The following is a 19,334-nucleotide window of genomic DNA, read 5'->3' on the forward strand; positions in this document are numbered from 1 at the left end:
CTGACAGCTGTCATTCGATATGATTACAATCATAGATGGTAGGACCAACTAGATGTGCTACACGCATGCGCCGGTAAAGGACAGAACATACGCAATGCGCCAAATTAAAAACACGTTTTAACATTCCTGACAGCAGACCAAAAACAACCTACGTAATTTGGTCGGGTTATTTGTTGCCCACCATGGTATACTAAAATTTACGGAGGGGAATAAAAACCGGGCAAGTGCGAGTCGGACTCGCGCCCGAAGGGTTCCGTAACATTATTTATAAAAGAGGCAAAAAAAATATGTTTGTTGTATGGGAGCCCCCCTTAAATATTGATTTTATTCTGTTTTTAGTATTTGTTGTTATAGCGGCAACAGAAATACATCATCTGTGAAAATTTCAACTGTCTAGCTATCACGGTTCTTGAGATACAGCCTGGTAACAGACGGACGGACGGACAGCGAAGTCTCAGTAATAGACTCGTGCGCGTGATAAGGCGCGAAGGCGTGAACAATCTGCGAAATCACTCGCACTCGCGGCTTCGCGCCTCGATTCGCGCACGAGTGTGGAGGGCCCTTTAGTGAGAGTAAAAGAGAAAGATCACCGCAATTTGCGAATTTCGGTTTTCGCCGTAGGCCCCTAGAGTCATAGTCATAAACCGGGGTTAGAAATGTAGTTAACAAGATGTCACTATAAAATTTATACAATTTAAAGGCATGAATACAACATTAAGAAGGTTGCATATATCTCGTATGTCAAAATTTATCTTTATTCATAATGTTGCTACCCAGCAACTGTTGTTTACTGTCAAAAAAAATGTAAACAGATATGATTTATATGAACTTATTGTTTTTCTATTGATTTTAAAGTGCAGAGCAGAGCAGAGTAAAATCGAAGCAAGCATTAAACACTTGTCAAATTCACGTAGGGAAATTAGAATCCCAATAGTCCCAATGTTACAAAACCTGGAGGTTTATAGTAAATTGTAGGAGAGGCCGTAAAAACCGCTCAAAGATGGACGAGTGAGCTCAAATAATACGAGTCCATCTTTAGCGTTTCCGGCCGAGGCATTACATAGTGCTTTTCACAACTACTGCGAGGAAATTAAAAAAAAACATTTGCATAACTATAAGTACTTCAATATACTTAAATTAATACATATTTATATTGGCGTGAGGACAATAGGGTTGTTTCCAATTTTTTGAAACGCTTGTATTACGTTCTATATTAACTAAAAGTTGCCCTAAAATTCAACTTTTATACTAAAAACGGCTTTAAATATGGTAAATTAACAAAATATATTTTGACAGATGCTTTCGCGCCCAAAACGCTCTTTGAAAATTGTGTGACGTCACAGTTTACGGTTTGACACATAACTACATACACACGCTAGAAGATACGAACTGTCAACTGACATTTGTTGTTTATCGCCTAACTGTCAACAGTGTCAATCCGAGAGTTGTCACGTCATCAGAATCTTCAATAACGTTTCGAGTTTGGTCACGTGACGTGTGCCAAAAGATATTTTAAATTCAATATTTACAAAAATATGGACATTACAGGTCTCCTAAAAGTACTTTAACATGTTCTTTTAATCCAAAAGATATTATTGGGATACAATTCTGCCCTAAGATTTGTAGATGGAAACAACCCTATTGGGTACTTGACACATGTTGAATATTATAACAAAATTTAGGTAAATGGATGGAAAATGAGTCATCAACAGTGATCGGATTTTCCAGTGCAACACCGTGGGATACCAAATAGAAAACGTAATATGACCAAAATTCCCGGATTTAGTTTGAAAAAAAAAATCGATATGATAGGTATACTTCGATAGGCAGCTCAAATTATGAATATACTCGTAAACTAAAATATAACACATTTATTCAGCAAATACAATACAGATTATAACAGTAGAAATTAAATAAATAAATATCTGGTACAACGTCTGTCAACTCGTCAACTAAATCTTTATCAATGCATGGAATATTCTTTACTTTAATTTAATGTAAACCTGTACAGTATTTTTAGTGGATATCCATGTTATTTGTTATTATTATCACATAAAACGCGGTTTATCAATACTTCAATAGGTTACTAAGTGTAATAAATTTCAAAGGAAGGCCAGAATTGCAGCGCAAATGCAAACGAGGGGGGGCGGGTTTAGGGTCGGCAACGCGCATGTAACTCCTCTGGAGTTGCAGGCGTACATAGGCTACGGAGACTGCTTACCATCAGGCGGGCCGTATGCTTGTTTTTTTTAATTTTATAACGTATTAAAAAAAACTACTTACTAGATCTCGTTCAAACTAATTCTCGGTGGAAGTTTGCATGGTAATGTATATTGTATATCATATATTTTTTTTAGATTTTTCATTCTGTTATTTTAGAAGTTACAGGGGGGGGGGACACATTTTACCACTTTGAAAGTGTCTCTCGCGTAAACTATTCAGTTTAGAAAAAAATATATTAGAAACCTAAATATCATTTTTGAAGACCTATCCATAGATACCCCACACGTATGGGTTTCATGAAAAAAGATTTTTTGAGTTTCAGTTCTAAGTACGAGGAACCCCCAAAATGTATTGTTTTTTTTTCTATTTTTGTGTAAAAATCTTAATGCGGTTCATAGAATACGTATACTTACCAAGTTTGAACGGTATAGCTCTTATACTTTCGGAAAAAAGTGGCTGTGACATACTATAAGAATATACTCTATCGAAGGACCGGCGGGCCAGATAAAATCCTTTCACAGGCCGGAGGTGGCCCGCGGGCGGCACGTTGGCCACCACTGGTCTAACATGTCTAGCAAATCTGGTATGAAATGTAGGCGGGAGAGGTCAAAAAATCATGAATTACGTGTGACGTAATTTACGCATGAATTACGGCAAAACGTCCCACTTTGTCGCATGCCATAAGGACGCCTTGACAGGTTATTCATATAAAGATACAAGCAAATTTCGTTCTTGTGGCAAGCGACAAAGTGGGACGTTTTGCCAACCGCGGTCACAAATGAGCATAAAATACGAACATAGTGTTAGCCTCGTTTATTTAAAAAATATTAGATACGTATAAAAATAGGTACAGTCAAGGAGTTTTACAAAGTATGTTCGAGGAAAAGAATCAAACCACTTGTTCCCTTAGATTAACATGAGTAATGTGAAAAAATACTACAATGACCAGAAAGGCTTCAATTATGTGTAGATATTTTTGTTAGTAAAAGAAAATTGATAGTAAAAGTTACATAATTTTCTCAAACAAGCCACGATTAATTAATTCAATAGTAAACAATAAATAAATCACAATCATTTGGTTCAATAACAATACTGGAATCATTATTTGGTTTGTGTAAATTTATAATATAGTATAAAGAGTATTGAATTTCCTGAAATTATCAATATTCTTAAATGTAACAGTATTTTAAAGCCATTAATATTACCTAATCACTATCGACGAAGTCTTATCATATCATTAAGGGCTGTCGTATGTTTATGGTGCGCATATGAATTATAATAATATTGTCATTAATTCATGTGGATCATGTGTCACTCCACAGGGCCCTTTTGGGTCTCCCCACACCACACCTATCGACGCGGAATCGTCATTAACCCTTTTCCAGGCCGCAACAATCTACAAGGTTTTCCCAAAAAATCCAAATAATCCAGCTTTGATGATTCATTTGAAGACAAGTAACATTTCCTAAAAGTGTAATCTAATTTGAACCTTAAATCGGAATGCTGAAGTTGAAATTCTAATGGCGTGTATGTCAATAAATCGTACTATGCCTGGAAAAGGGTTAATCTATAGGTGTGGGGGCTACCCCCTTAATTTAATAAAAACTGCAATATACATAGAAGTTCCCCGTCTCTGTTAATTCTTTTTTTGCGCGACTATCCGTTAGCATCCCTATGTAATGGACTAATGGATATTAGAATATATGATACCTATATTCAACTGTGTGGCCGTAGGGCAAAAAAAACAAATGTGATCAATTTTTTGAAGCACAGGCTGTAAATTTTCTCTGCGCTTATATGATCACTTAACTAATGATAAACAATAAAAATAAGCTTATAAATTCTAACACAGGTACAATATAACTAGTAATTAAAAATGTGATAACTCATTAATGTGATGAAAATAATTAAATGTGATTAAATTCGAATGTCGGGACTAATAAATTCCAAATTAAATAAACCTCACTAATATTGAAATTTAAGATTTACCATAGAACTTGCTATTCAGTAAGAATATTAGAAGATTTACATTTATCTTAGCTTTCCCGAACATGTCCATAACTGCACAACCCTCATACTGCTTTTGAAGTAAATCTTGTATGTCTACTTCAATAGAGTCCATTTCTACACCCAAGAATTTTCCTTTTACCGTGAATACTCCATTGTGGTCGGTGGGTGTTATTTCGAATTGCACATTTTTGAACTGAGACGGCGGCAAACCGTCGATTTCCAGTAAAACTCCGCGTTCCAATAACTTAGCACCAGAATATTTGACTGTTAGCTTCGATTTTAACTTCTGGATATCTTTTCCAGATCTCCTTAGACACGCGTGTACACTCCTGAAAAAATTGGGGTTGTTAATGTGAATTATATTTATTTTAGTATCAAAGAACCTATATTGACATTGTTAATTTTTTTTTTGACAAAATTCATTTAAATATCATTTTTTTGGGGCTGAATCCTGACCTGTCCATTAGATGTATTAAAACTAGATAATGATTAATGTAAACATCAAATGTGCAAATAAAATTACATTACGCTTAATTGCCTGCCTGCCGTGAAAATCTAAATTTCGTTATTTGCCTCTCAATCACTCTTGCTCGTTAGCTTTAGTTTAAAGACTTACCTTTTACCGGCGTGAAGATTTGCGAGACACGACCTTATGTACTCGTCGTAAGATTTACATTTTTCCTCGTAATATTTAGTTTTTTCATGCAAGCTTTGTTTAGTGCGCGTAAGTGTCGCTAAAGCCCGTCTTTGCGCTTGTCTGTATTTGCCCTTATTGCACAGATCGAGGGCTATGGACGTTACTAAAGCTTGGTACCCATCTTCGCGCGTCACGTAGCCTTCATCTTCGAGCATTTGTAGGTTTTTGCGAAGTTTAGCGATATGTTCACGTAGAGTCATAGCGTCGTCGGGCCGGGCCTGGCCGGAATAAATGCGTCTTTTTACTTTTGCTGCATATTGTTCTTGTTGTTCTTGGGTTGTGCCGATGCATATGGCTTCTAGCAAATGTTCACCTTGAATAAGAATTAACAAAAATAAGTAATAACCGTGAGAACAACAGTACCTTTATATGAAGGTAGATTGCAGAATTTGATAACATAAATTAAAATAGATAACTACAATATAAATGATATTCTATGATATGCATAAAGTAAAAACAGATAGGTACTCATCTTAGTTTTAGTATTTAAAATAATAACAAAAAGTTAAGCGAAATCTGCACTGCGTCGAGTAATATCCAAATATGTAGGTAGTAAGTAATGTAATGAAATAAAAGTAAAATGGTCGATTTTACCGATATTCGTTATTCTCCGTTAAAACTTAAATAGCTAAACAATTTAGGTCGTTATGTGCCTTTAATATATTGTAGTAATAATAAAATAAATACCTTTAACGAAAAAAAACGTGTTACTGCAAAAAGTTATTCATAAAATATAATGATCAATTTCCTTAAGGTATCTTCTTGCTTAAATTATAAAGAGAACTTACCATTCAGGAACGGTATGACAGCGACGCACAATTCTTTGGTTTTGATAAACAGCTTGTTCAGATCAGTCATGTCGTCTGCTGGGGCTTGGAACTTATTTACGAGCGCTAAACATACTTCCAACCTCGCATTTTCTTCCACAGAGTCACCAAATTGCTAAAAGAAAAAATAATATATTAGTGTCGTTCTTAGAGAAAGGGACCTAAGTGCTGTAAGTATTCTTCAAATCTCTTGTTTGTATTAAAGCTACGTTAAAGTTTCGCCCATGAATAAAGATCTGTTATATGTCCGAAACTGAGCGCAAAGACCTATTGGGCATCTTGAGTAACTACAGTGCAGTACAATAAATAAAAATAAAAGTCTACAATACCCAGACAATTTTTTTTAATTTACTTAAAGTCGGCCTGGCCTTTATTGTCCTTTTTGCTTAGTGCAATGAGTTTTCAATTGTAAACTGATGTAGAGTCTAATAAAGAGTACATTACGATACAAGCGCGAAAAGTAGAACATTTCCTTTTCGGACGTGTATTGTACAACATTTTATAGTACATATGGCCCCTTAAATTTTCGACATACGTACGTACAGTGCTCGTTACTGCACTAGCACCATATGTACTGTAAAAATTGCTTCTCCCTTGTTTTATAGCTGAAAAAGATGGCGCTCTACTACGTTATGTTTTGTGGTCGGATTTTCCAACGTCAACTTTCGACAACCATGTCTAAGACAGACAGACTTCTATTACCCCATGTCTAAGACAGCCAGACTTAACACATTCTTTGGCTCAGGGTACTTACAAGGGTCAAGGTACTAAATATCGATAGATATCACTAGGGTGCCTCCCTAAAAGGCCCGTGTGGTGGAACAATTTGCTGTCCTTGACTGAGGTAGCTCAGATGGCTGAGCATTGGGCTGAAGGTCGCGAGCTCAAGTCTCACACAAGACAGTAAAATTTTCCACTTTTAAATTGATTCTAAGCTAAGCAATATAGCATCATTAGCCAATATTTCAGCTACATACCAAATTCATTTAAATTTCGACATGGACATGGACTAGGTGTGAAAAATATGTATACACCATCTTATTGCCCATACATTTAGGTAGTGTGTATATTTCTGGTGCTTTTCCTGTGTCGATATATTTAATACCTTGACTGTACAACTAAAATAGTGAAATTAGATAATTTACCGAATCGACGTCCCTAGACGCGAGTTGTGCGACCGACGGCACGTCGCCGAGGTCGTCCAGCAGCTCGTTGAGGCGGTCGCGCGGGTCCGGCGCCAGCACGTCCTGGTACTCGATTAGCAGGGCATGCGTGTCTACAATCTCCTATAAAAGAAAACACGGAATGATTATTTTCATACTCCGGGGTGGGAATGATTTTGTGTATTTATATATTTTTTTATTGAATAGTTACGGACTTACGAATGTTAAAATAGTTTCTGCTACTGTAAAATATTCCCGCACCCAAACCAGGGGGAGAAAACTAGAGCATTCGGGCTTTCTCGACTCCGTTCGGCTCGGCAAGGGTTGACACAACTTGACGTCCCTTTGCGTGCACAACCACAGATAAGATAATTACATGAATTTTTACAACCCTAAATAACCGAAAGGGATGGTTCCATACATTAGAAAGGGACAACGTGATTCGGCACCTATTAAATATAACTATTTCGTAAAACTTATTGTAATGGGATGCATGAAGGTCTATATTACTCTGTACCCAACCGTGCGCGTCAGTTGACTTCTTTAGCGGTCAAACGGGTAAATTTAAAAAAAAGTGATGTCTTCAAAATAGTATTTTCAGTTATTATAACAATTAAATAAACGTGTAATAAACAACTTACCTGGACTGTAATATAAATATGTGGGTGATGTAGCAATGTGGCTTCTGTATACTCGTCTACTAAGAAGTATTCCTCGAGAGTAGGTCCGCGGCAGCAGCGGCGGAACACTTCCTTCATCCTCTCGTGGCAATGCACTATGAAAGGGTTCAGGCAACGGAGATGGCTGGATTCTTCACCAAACTGTAAAAAGAGTAGATATGTGAGCAAATATCATAAGATTAAGAATTTCAGAATAGTCTATACGTCTACTTTGGTTCAACCAGTCCATGGACGAATAAAACAAGAAGATGGGCAATGTCTATACATCATTCTGCTGTATTAGTAAAGCTGTCTCGGGTCCATCCAGTTTGTTCGGAGCTTAGACCTCTGGTTTAGGGTTTGGTTTCCGCAGCGTCATCTATTGAACCGAAGTGGAGTTATTTCGCACCACATTTCAGTTTCATCTATTTTGTTTCGGCGCTTAAACCTCTGTTCAAAACAGCTCAACTTCCGTTCAATAGATGGCGTTGAATATTGGTGGATCGCGATTATGTGATTTTACTCTTCTTTTATTTGAGGAAGAATACTATAAAGGTAACAAGGGGAGGGAAGGGGGGAGATGACCGAGATGGTCTTATCTTATGGAACTTTTAGTAGAAGTAGTAAGAAAAGCGCTATTACATTTTGTCCTTAGTCTCCATTTTCTGCATACTTTTAAAAAGTCCTAAGTGCCATGTCTAATTGTTGTTCCCCACCAAAGCTTGGTGGGCAACAAACAATGAACCCAACCCGGTATGTTGTCGGAAAATGTTAAACATAACATTTTTTATTTCGACGCATTGACAGAACATACTGCCCTAACTACTACTAACTGGTGCTTAGGCAAAAGTTTTTGCACTTTACTTAATACTCGCCATGTGGCATTTTAAAACACAAACCCCTTTCTTTGCAGCTGAAAAGTGAAGTATTTTCGCAACCGATGCCAAATTCTTCCGCTGATCCGTAGTGAGTCCACCTCCGTTTGGCAAGTTGATAATGTGAAATGCGTCGGGTGCCACAATTGCAGCATTCAGGAATTGGTAGTATACCAAATTTCCAATCACCTGAAAAATAAAGCAGAAACAAAGAAAGATTACAATATTTTAATAACAAAGTAGAGTACAAAGAGCAAGCAAGCGTGGTTAACATATCTAACAACGCAACTTCCTGCCTCGCACAGCTAAACTGTGGAATGAACGGTCGCCTGCGGTATTTCCGGCCCGATACGACCTTCACACCTTCAAGAAAAGAGCGTACTCCCATCTTAAAGGCCGGCAACGCACTTACAACCCCTCTGGTGTTACAGGTGTCCATGGGCGGCGATAATCGCTTACCGTCAGGTGATCCGTCTGCTCGTTTGCCTCTTGTATCATAAAAAAAAAATCTCGACCATGTCTACCCTTTTGCGTTTTGTCTAGCGTCAAAGGTCGCTTTATCGATTGTGCTAATTCCATACAAAAAAGGGGAAAGGCACGCTTTCACCATCAAAACAAATATAAATAATAAATAAATATTATAGGACATTATTACACAAATTGACTAAGTCCCACAGTAAGCTCAATAAGGCTTGTGTACTTAGACAACGATATATATATAATATATAAATATTTATAAATACTTAAATACATAGAAAACACCCATGACTCAGGAACAAATATCCATGCTTATCACACGAATAAATGCCCTTACCAGGATTTGAACCCGGGACCATCAGCTTCGTAGACAGGGTCACTACCCACTAGGCCAAACCGGTCGTCAAAATAATACGAAGACCGCTTTTACGACCGAATGACCCGTTTAGTTAAGGACATTCACGCTTTAACCCTTTGAACGCCACCAAACGCCACGCCTATCGTGTGCGCGTCATCGTGAACCTTGTGAGTATTCACGAAGGTTGATATTGAGCTGTCACCGCGCGCGCCAGTTGACGTCTTTGGCTGTCAAAGAATTTTAATAATGCAATACAGAATGAGAACTATGAGAAGTCCGAATTATAAAATTCAAGAGCAGAATAAATACCTTCAGAATATCTTTCTCGGGTGTATGAGGAAATTTAGATGTCAACGATCTATGTAGAACCCGAGCCATGTATGTGATGCAGAAAGGCAGCAGTTCGGTGGAGTTGGTTATTTTGTCCAAGAACATTGTCACAATGGATTTCAGTTGGGTAAGGGCACTTTCAAGTCGTGTTTTGACTTCGGGATATGTTAGGGCTTCTTCTTGAGTCACCGTGTAAGGCAGCTTCCTAGAAGAGAATATAATTGACATTGAATCGGAAATTCGATTGGATATTATATTGAAAGTCCCGATGTTTGTAAAGTAACAAAAGAATGAAGCGATTGAAAGTTTATTAGATTCGATCAGGTACTTGATAGCTTACTTGCTAAAACGGAAAACCCTGAACCTGTATGGCAGCAAAAAATAATAATTACGAATATGTTAGATTAGAACTCAGTTCTGCTTAGAGCATTTTGTAGATTTTACTTACGAGATTTCACCTGTCTTCATTTCAGTTTCATTCCTCCATGCCTTGTAAATCTCCACAGGTCCGGTTTCTATGTTCAAATCCTTATCCTTCAACATCTTTTCAACAAGAGGGCCAATAATAGTCTGCAGGCTGTTTAATCCCGACAACTGTCTAGATAGGCCAACTGCCATTTTGAGCACCAGCGGCGTTGACGCTATTATATCAAAGGGTTTCACTACTTTGCAGCTTATTTCTTCCTCCAAAGTAAATCTAAACAATTTAAGTAGCAAATATTCGTCTCTAGGATAAGCCCCGAAATTATAAAGACTCAAAACGACATTTTGCACGAAAAAATTAGTCTTGTTTTGAGGTATACAAAACAAAAGTTTAGACAGATAGGTAGGGTTCGTTTGTAGCTCATAGAACAAATGTTGGTAGCCATCTAGAAGTCTTTTACATTCTTTTGTAAGAGATTTTAACCCTTTGACAGCAGTGGAGACTGTCAATAAAGTACCTTTGCCCTGATTTTGTAAAACAAGTTTAGTCAAGGAATTGTGTTTCACCAAATTGTTAAGTTTTAACCCGTGCGCGGCGACTTCTTGCAGCGCAATTCTATTTTGGACCAGGAGTCCTATTTTCAAATCCATGTCATCAATTTGCTTGGATAGCTCTTGATTTTTCCTTATAGACTGCACAACTTCAGCTTTTAAACTTTGGAGTTCTATTTCGCGATCGTAGTCTTCAGTCGAAAAGTCTAATAAGGGAATGAATCTCTTGACAACTTTTAGTTGCGGGTTAGGAGAGTGGAACAATGAAGCAAACGCCTGTCGAGCTCTGCGACCTCTCCAGAGAGCTTGAATTTTGATTATTTTGTGCTCCTGTAAGAAAATATTATAATAAATGTATAAAATCACACCTAAAACCTACATTTAACCCATTCATTGCCGAAGACGCGAATTCGCGTCCTATGTATGTGTAATCGTAATGCCGAGGACGCGATTTCGCGTCCTCGAGTTATTTGTTTTTTTTTGCTAGAAAACAACTGTACTTAAATGCTGATACCAAAATGTTACTTTATTTATGAAGGATAATATTATACTGTTGCTGGTTTTTGGATTCAGTGCATCTGTAATTTTCATAATTCTTATCTCGGATGCCGAAGACGCGAATTCGCGTCCCATGTTATGTGTAATCGTTATGCCGAGGACGCGATTTCGCGTCCTCGAGTTGTGTTTTTTTTTGCTAGAAAACAACTGTACTTAAATGCTGATACCAAAATGTTACTTTATTTATGAAGGATAATATTATACTGTTGCTGGTTTTTAGATTCAGTGCATTTGTAATTTTCATAATTCTTATCTCGGATGCCGAAGACGCGAATTCACGTCCGATCGTAATTCCGGGGTCGCGATTTCGCGGCCTCGTTTTTTTACTAGAAAACAACTATTTATTTATTTTTTGAAGGAGAATATTATACTTCGGTTTTTGGATTCAGTGCATTTGTAATTTAGAAAAAATAGTTTTTGCTAGAAAAACACTTATTTAAAAAAACTTATCCCGAGATGTAATTTTTAAAGACAAATTGTATACTGTTACCGGTTATTAAAATAAACACATTTGTAATACTCAACATTTTCATTTCGGGTGAAGCGGAGGCGGATTCCCGTCCATTATGTTTATATTAGGTAATTGTCATTTACCTTTTATCGCGAAAAATATTTAATGATAGTAATTTAATCATGTGCCATATACTTTATAAGTGATTGTGGCAATTAATAATACAAACTACTAAAATAATTTAGATACGCAGACATGTTTATGTCCAGGGGTACTAAACATTTTCGACTGTATATTTAACTATAATAAAATTTCAGATTCAGATTCAGATTTTTTATTGGTAAAAAAAAAAAAAAAAAAAAAATACAGATTTTTACAAGTCAAATAAAATATCATATTCTTAATTTAAGATAGACTTAAATATGCGGTATAGCTATAATTAAATTACAATTTCAAAATGTCAGTTGTTTACTAAATGTCAGGTAAATAATCGTAGAATAATGTTATAAATTGATTTAGAACTAATAACAAAATGTCAAAATATCATCAATTAATTAATTTAAATTACAAAAGAAGGATGCGTACAACATTTACCTACTACAAATTATCCCTTAGGTATTTCGAGTTCGTTTATATCGTAACAGGCTAATTTAATAAGTAAAGCCTTTAATTTATTTTTGAAAATTGTGTCACTGCCTACATTTCTAATATCAATTGGAATTTTATTATATATTTTGGGTTGCATTTAATATTTAATATTTTTGTCCATTATCTAAACACTTGCTTTAAACACTTTCTTTAACTTTTATAATCTTACTAAAAACCATTAAAAACTCATATACGTCTGAAGTATACGGCCGTCACGTCTATACTGAATACGTTTTCGACAAAAACTGTTTTTAGGCGCAAAAATTTCACTTACGATGCCGAAAACGCGAAATCGCGTCCTTGACAACGTAATGCCGCGGACGCGAATTCGCGCCCTTGAAATAGGTTAACCTAATGCCGCGGACGCGAACTCGCGTCCATGAAATGTTAACGTCATGCCGCGGACGCGAATTCGCGTCGTCGCGTGGAAGGCGGCGGCACTGCGTGATGAGTAAAAATATGAGGCGTCGGCAATGAATGGGTTAATTTCAATCAAAAGCTCTGCCATGTCACGCCAAAAAGCCGTAAGTGAAACTAATATGGAAATACGTTTTCTTAGTTTAGCATGGAAGAAGTAGGTTACCTACCTGGATTTTATACCAAGCCATAGGATTTTGCTTTCGTTCTTTCCGCAATTTAGCCTCTATAGTTTTCAGTTTAATCATTGCCCTATACTTTCTTTGAATCAATATACTTCTCCACCAAGCTTGAATTTTGATAACAAAACCATCATTATCTTTGAAGAACTTGAACCTCTGGTGTAAATTCTTTCTGAACAAGTACCCTCTACAATATGCCTGAAGTTTTACAATTGCTTTATCTATGATGACTTGCTTGTATTTATTGATGTGATGTTTATTTGTTTTGTCGGCAAGGCTATTCACATCCTTTCGGCTGAAGTAGCGCGCGTAAGGAACAAAATCTTTTGGGGTGGTCCAACTGTAGTTGTAAGACTCTATATCTATGTAAACAGTATTCCCTGCATCTGTGTGGCACACTATCCATGGGCAGATATAGTGTCCCCGTTTCTTCAATGCTTTAGTAAAGGTCTGAAAATACACATTCTTACAAGCACTGTCTACCATCAAATTAGAAAAAATAGGCGATAACAGAGCCTCCCAGAATTCATCAACGTTATTTTTCAAAACTGCTGAGTTTAACTGTACTAAAGTATCAGTCAAATCTTTGACTTTTGAAGACTCATCATTCACTTCATTGATAGTTTCAACAATGTCATCAAGCCAAAGATTTTGTGAATCTTTATGTAGGTACTTTTTCTTGAGCATTCTTAAATAAAGATGTTTCTCCTCTTTATGTAAGGGAGCTGGTATCTTCAAATACGCACTTTTTAGAAGAGGCATTAGTGCCTCCACATTGTCATCAGATACTGCTTTGTTAATTCTTTCAATTACTGCCACTAATTCTTCATTGTCATCATCCTCCAAATTAACCATTTCAATAGTGTCTCTAATGTCTTCTAACGTCAGCAATGGGCAAGCGCACTGTTCTCTCACTTTGACCTGCAACGCGGTCATGAGCGCAGACAGGTAGCGGCGGCGGCAGTGCGGCCGCAGACCCTCGAGGTGCACCTGCTTCAAAGTCAATGTCTTCCAAACAGCAGATTCATCCCCCCTCTCCACAGCCTGAGACACCGACGCAATAGCCGTCAAATACGACACGGATGCAGCTATCTCACTCTCGTTCAAGTTTTTCTCGAGTTCAAACTTCTCCAGCTTCATTTCTTCAAACAGAAGTGGGATCGCATACTTATCTACCTTTATATTTAATTCTAGATTAGGATTAGTCAATGCTTTATATAAGTCTTCACAATTGCCATCGTCCAAAGCATTATTAACTTTCGCGATAGCGGTTTTATGATCTCCATGCTCAATGGATTTTCGATTACCTTCATTAATTACATTCTGAAATATCTTGTGCCAATTAGTGATGCTTTCAACCTCGACATCTTTATTAATTTCGATTATTTCTTTAACAACGTCACAATAGAAGTCCAAATTGTCAGGGTTATAGTCCTTTACTTTTACCCAAGATTCATTGAAGATTTTATGTAAGCTATTGACGTCGTTATCATTTGAAGTGGAGCACAGTTTCTTCCACAGAAATTTGTAATTTGTGGCAGTTATGTGCCCTTGTATTTCTACAATGGTAAGCAGTTCATCATACTCGTCAGGGACATAGCTATCATTAAGAGAGTGGCTATGGGCGGCCTGTAATTTTTCATGCTTAGCAGCCGTCAATACCTTTTTATATTCGTCCATTAGACGATTTTGGATATATTTTAACTTGAGTTGTGGATTCAATAAGGCAGATGTTATTGGTTTGTGACTGTCCAAAAGTTTATTTAGTTCTATTACAGCTTTATGCATGCCTTGGTCATCATCCACATTATTTTTTGATAAGATACCACTAATTTTTTGAAACATAGGCATTGGGTGTTCGCATCTTTGTAGGTCTTTAGAGACTGTATCAAGTTCTTCATCTAAAAAATTACAATAAATTATAACTTCCATTCAATTAACAATGGAGTGAAAACATAAGATCTGCAACATCGCATTGTAGAAAGGTACCTAAGTATTGGTATAAAAATGTACATTTATTTTAGAGATTTAGGTATTTTACCTGTAAACACAGCTTTTCCATAGACATCTTGAATGAGAGGTGCTTTCCCAAGTTTGAACAAATGAGTACTTAGAGCATGTATACAGTATATTAACCTTGGGATATTCTTTTTGTCATAGATGTCTGTTGTTTCAGGTTGGAAAGTCTGATGAAAAAAATATGGACCTGTTATTTCAAACATAATAGTTTACTTTTTTTTAATAAAGTTTTCAATCGAACCATAGAATTCATGATTGTAGAAGAGGTGTAAAGTCTAAGAAAATATCGTTTTCCAGGTGCGACAATGACAACTGACGTAGATGGCGCTGTACAGGGCCATTTGTTTTGCGCTAAGTGAATTGACATCCATCAACTTTTGACAGCCAAAATTACAGCATATTGTACGGAGCCAAATAGCGCCATCTATACCAGCTAGTATAGATTCAGCAAATTCCTAGAGATTGTCTTAGACTTAACACATATTATAATATCAATGAATCAGCAATTCAAACAAACGATTTCCTTTTTACTGTGGACTGTACTTTTTTTAAATGGTCATTTATTACTCAACAACAATAAGTCTCATATATGTGCTAGAACATAATGAGATTGGCGAAAAATGTATTGTCACCAAAGTAAATGCCACATCTCAGTTCTACCACTTCTATCAGTCACTGGGAAGTAGCTCAACATGCTGGATTTGATTACAGACACTCAGAGAGATCAAACTTATCCAAAGCTTGTACTAAATTACATACAATAAAATATAGAAACAGACTCAGCTTTCATACTGACCAGAATTTTGCGCCTGTGCCCTTAACTTATCTGGCATCTCAAACATTTACATAACTTAAAAACTAAGATAAAAATTATTGATAAGACATTTGGGCAGATAAATATAGTGTAGCAAAAGATGCAGGTTACTATGAAAACTGAACACTTTTTACAGGTTGTTTCATCTAGGGAGTGCTCACAGTACTGGTTTTTTATACAAATACAGTACCGGAACTGGGAATTCCCAGTTCTCTCCATAAAAACTCAGTACCAGGAGCATTCCCTAGTTTCACCCAAATGGGAAAGTGTGAGAAACTCTTGAAACTATAATTGATACGGAAATTTGTTCTTGAGACGTTATGATTTTAGGTAAAATAAAAACTGGTTCATAGGATATTTCAAAAAGCCTCACACATGGCTCAGACTGGAATCAAACCCTGTCGTAATATTGAAATGCATCTTTTTAAATGTAATTAATAGTGCTAGTGGTACTGAACCCTGAATCTATAATTACAGGGAAATGCTGTATTTCGTAACTTAAGTTTCAGATTTTTTTCCCTCACTGCCCTCCATTGGTATGAAATAACATGTGGAACAAAAGATAATTACAAAACTGCTTGTGTTATTTATGTAATGTGTAGTAAAGCACTGGTAGACTGGTACCCAATTGGTAAGATTCCAAACAATTCCAATGGCAATTGGTAAGATTTGGTTGGTGGCTATCCAACCAGAGGTGATCAGTTTGAGCCCGGCTCTAGAAATTATTTATAGATTTGTACAAATACTGACTCAGCAGTTTCTTATCATTAGTGGTAAACATTGTAAGTATATCAGCCTTTTTCTCAATAAAGTCTAGTTTCCTCTCGGAATTGGAAGGTAAAAATAAGTCACTAATTTTTAAAATTCTAAACATAATAAGCAGTAAAACAGTAGTAATCAACTTATCAGTACTTACAACAGGAAGTTCAGTTTTCCTTAATACTTGCAGGAAAATGTTAATATTGTCTGTATGTTTAAACTGCAAACCCATGACCTGCAATGCAAAATTTAGTTTACTCAAATGCATAGATCCATCTTAATCATCTTGTCATTCCGTCTGTTATCCTTTGGCAGCTTAACTACTGAAATAATATTGATGAATTTAGGCAAGACATTATGTTGGTTCAAAAAACCTTTTTTTAATGATGGGGCACCCCCTTTGTTTGTTATCCTTATTATGCTGAAAAAATACACCAAGTTTTGTAAATTTATCTCAACTACAAGGTGGTGCTCAACCACATTGAATATTTTTAATTTGTATTAAATCCATATAAAAGTAATTTATTTTAAGATTTTATTAAGGTATCTGTTTTCACATCTATCTGAACATCTATTTGAACATGTGATTTATAAGTTTAAAAGTCGAAAAACATTTTTATTCCTACTTTTATTTTTTATTTTAAAAGTCTGAATGTTTGAATTTCACCAAAAAAAAATCATAAAAATTACAAATAAAAATGTTTCTTTTTTTACTTAACAACTTATAAATCACATTTACAAAAACAAAATAATTTACTTGGTTTAACTTATAAGTTATAATACACAAAACAAAAGTCTAGAATTTGTATGTTGTACATGAATGCATGTAATTAATGAATCTCATATTGTTTTTTTTATACTATGTCAGTGGCAAACAAGCATATGGCCCGCCTGATGGTAAGCAGTCTAGTCGTATTAAGTATAACAATACTTCGGGAGACCCTGCTATTCCATTAGGAAATAGGGTAAAAACCAACAAACTGTACTTAAGTGTAACAAAATAAGGGGGCGCCGCTTCTTCTAACTAGTTTGAATTTCATATTATCTCATTCATATTATCATTTGATATTCCCCTCTTAAGGGAAGGAAAGGACTGACATGGGTTAAACACACATAGGAGGAGCAGCTGGCACAGCTTTATATACATTATTTATACTATGTGGCAAACAAGCATGGGTTGCCATGGTAACCATAGCCTGTGGATGCCTGCAACTCTAAGGATGTTACATGCACATTGCCAACCCATTCAAACCTATACAGTTTTTGAAGAAGGTATATAATATCTAACCATTAACTTACAAATGAGGTATGTCACTATAATTGTTATGTTGCTTTATTGTTTTCGAAAAGTATATCAGTAGAGTTAAAGACTTAAACAGGTTTTGTTAGAACCAAAACAAATAAAGGATAAGTTGGTGATTGAAGACAGTTTTTGAATGTCTAATATATGTAAAAAAATCACAGATAGTCTATTAATGTTAACTTTTTTGTTTATAGTACATTGTGCACAGCTGCAAAAGTGCATACTTTAGAATACATAATGCTGTGCAGGAATGGAAATCGTTCATAAAGCAGGTTAGCACTTTTGCAGCTCGCTGTACACTACATATAAGAATGGTATTTCTCACCTTATAACGCCTTTGATCAATGTCATAAATTTTCTTCAGGGGGAGTGATTCAGGTGCAATAAAATTCCCCAGTTTAGCTAAATATACACCATTGCGTAGATTTTCTTCGAATTCAGTAGTCGGGGGTAATTTCTCTTTCAAACATGCTTCCATCCACGTCTTGGCTTCCTCCAATCGGCAAAGGTACTCGTACGCCACAGTCCTTTGTCTTATCACATCCATTTCTTGACCAGTTTTTCTCATATCTGTGTCACCTGTTATATTAATTACTAATTAATATATGCGTTATCAAATTACACTAATCATAAATTAACAACATTGCAGCAAATACACTCTTACAGTCGTCGATCTTTCCAATGCGAATATCCTCCATATTTTCACGTAGTACGGAAATCATTGTATTGTTTTAGGCCTCTTGTATCTTAAATTAAGTCTGATCAACCATTACAGAGAAATATGTGATGTATTTTGTGTTCGACGTTTATGTTTTAATCAACAGTAACGTATTCGCAAATTCAATAGTTTAACGTTTAAATCTGATTTGAACACATGTCAAAACATTGTACAGACTATAAAATTATGTCTAATAAAGTTTGTGTTCCAGGTTGTATTTATTCTAAAAAAACAAGGTTAGCACCATGTTAGCCAACATAACCGACGTATCCATATGCCCTTTTTAGCTTAGTTTAGTACGCACCGAGTGGCAGAGGGTAGCTAATAGGGTTGTTTCCATCTACAAATCTTAGGGCAGAATAGTATCCCAATAAATTCTTATGGATTATAAGAACATGTTAAACTACCTTTAGTAGACCTCTAATGAGCATTTTTTGTAAATATTGAATAGGGTTGTTTCCAATTTTTTGAAACGCTTGTATCCACACCATAGTCTCTATCCTTTTCCAGTCAGGGGGCCTACCGCGAAAACCGAAATTCGCAAATTGCGGAGATCTTTCTCTTTTACTCTCACTAAGACGTAATTAGAGTGACAGAGAATAATGCCCGCAATTGACGAATTTCGATTTTCCCGGTAGCCGCCCAGTTTCTACAGAGAAGGTAAAAAAGAAAATATAAGAGATCTATTTTCTTTACTAGTTTACTACTACTACTAGTGCTACTTATTGTCATCTTGAGGCGGCTAGAAACCTCAAATCACATGTAAGTTTAAATTATTGCCGGCTAAGTAGGAGTAACAAATTCAATCGATTGATCAAAAACGGCAATATACCGCAAATTGCACGCGATTATCGATGTCGTTTGTAGAGGC

General features: G+C 36.1%; 1 protein-coding gene across 1 annotated transcript; it reads right to left on the reverse strand.

Annotated features, from left to right (window-relative positions):
* Positions 1–3,021: 3,021 nt before the first annotated feature.
* On the reverse strand, positions 3,022–19,087 carry LOC133519061 (ras GTPase-activating-like protein IQGAP1). The gene is made up of 13 exons (XM_061852950.1): positions 18,410–19,087; positions 18,071–18,324; positions 16,600–16,677; positions 14,892–15,036; positions 12,839–14,751; positions 10,068–10,924; positions 9,599–9,824; positions 8,479–8,643; positions 7,562–7,741; positions 6,903–7,043; positions 5,719–5,872; positions 4,850–5,243; positions 3,022–4,562 (listed from the first exon to the last, which is right to left on the reverse strand). Exons 1-13 carry the CDS (start codon positions 18,465–18,467, stop codon positions 4,202–4,204), a joined length of 4,926 nt encoding a protein of 1,641 aa, XP_061708934.1. The 5' UTR covers positions 18,468–19,087; the 3' UTR covers positions 3,022–4,201.
* Between the last annotated feature and the right edge of the window lie 247 nt (positions 19,088–19,334).

This window comes from Cydia pomonella, chromosome 6 (assembly GCF_033807575.1).
Source record: "Cydia pomonella isolate Wapato2018A chromosome 6, ilCydPomo1, whole genome shotgun sequence".
Classification (NCBI taxonomy): domain Eukaryota; kingdom Metazoa; phylum Arthropoda; class Insecta; order Lepidoptera; family Tortricidae; genus Cydia; species Cydia pomonella.

What these genes read in the sequence shown, in the direction of transcription:
- LOC133519061 (XM_061852950.1), bottom strand. Translation starts at nt 18,467, where the DNA reads ATGATTTCCGTACTACGTGAAAATATGGAGGATATTCGCATTGGAAAG. An exon ending in TTTCAGCTGCAAAGAAAGGG is followed by an intron (nt 7,742 to 8,478) that starts GTTTGTGTTTTA and finishes CTCTTTTTACAG; the next exon opens with TTTGGTGAAGAATCCAGCCA. An exon ending in ATATTTATATTACAGTCCAG is followed by an intron (nt 7,044 to 7,561) that starts GTAAGTTGTTTA and finishes TTTCTTTTATAG; the next exon opens with GAGATTGTAGACACGCATGC.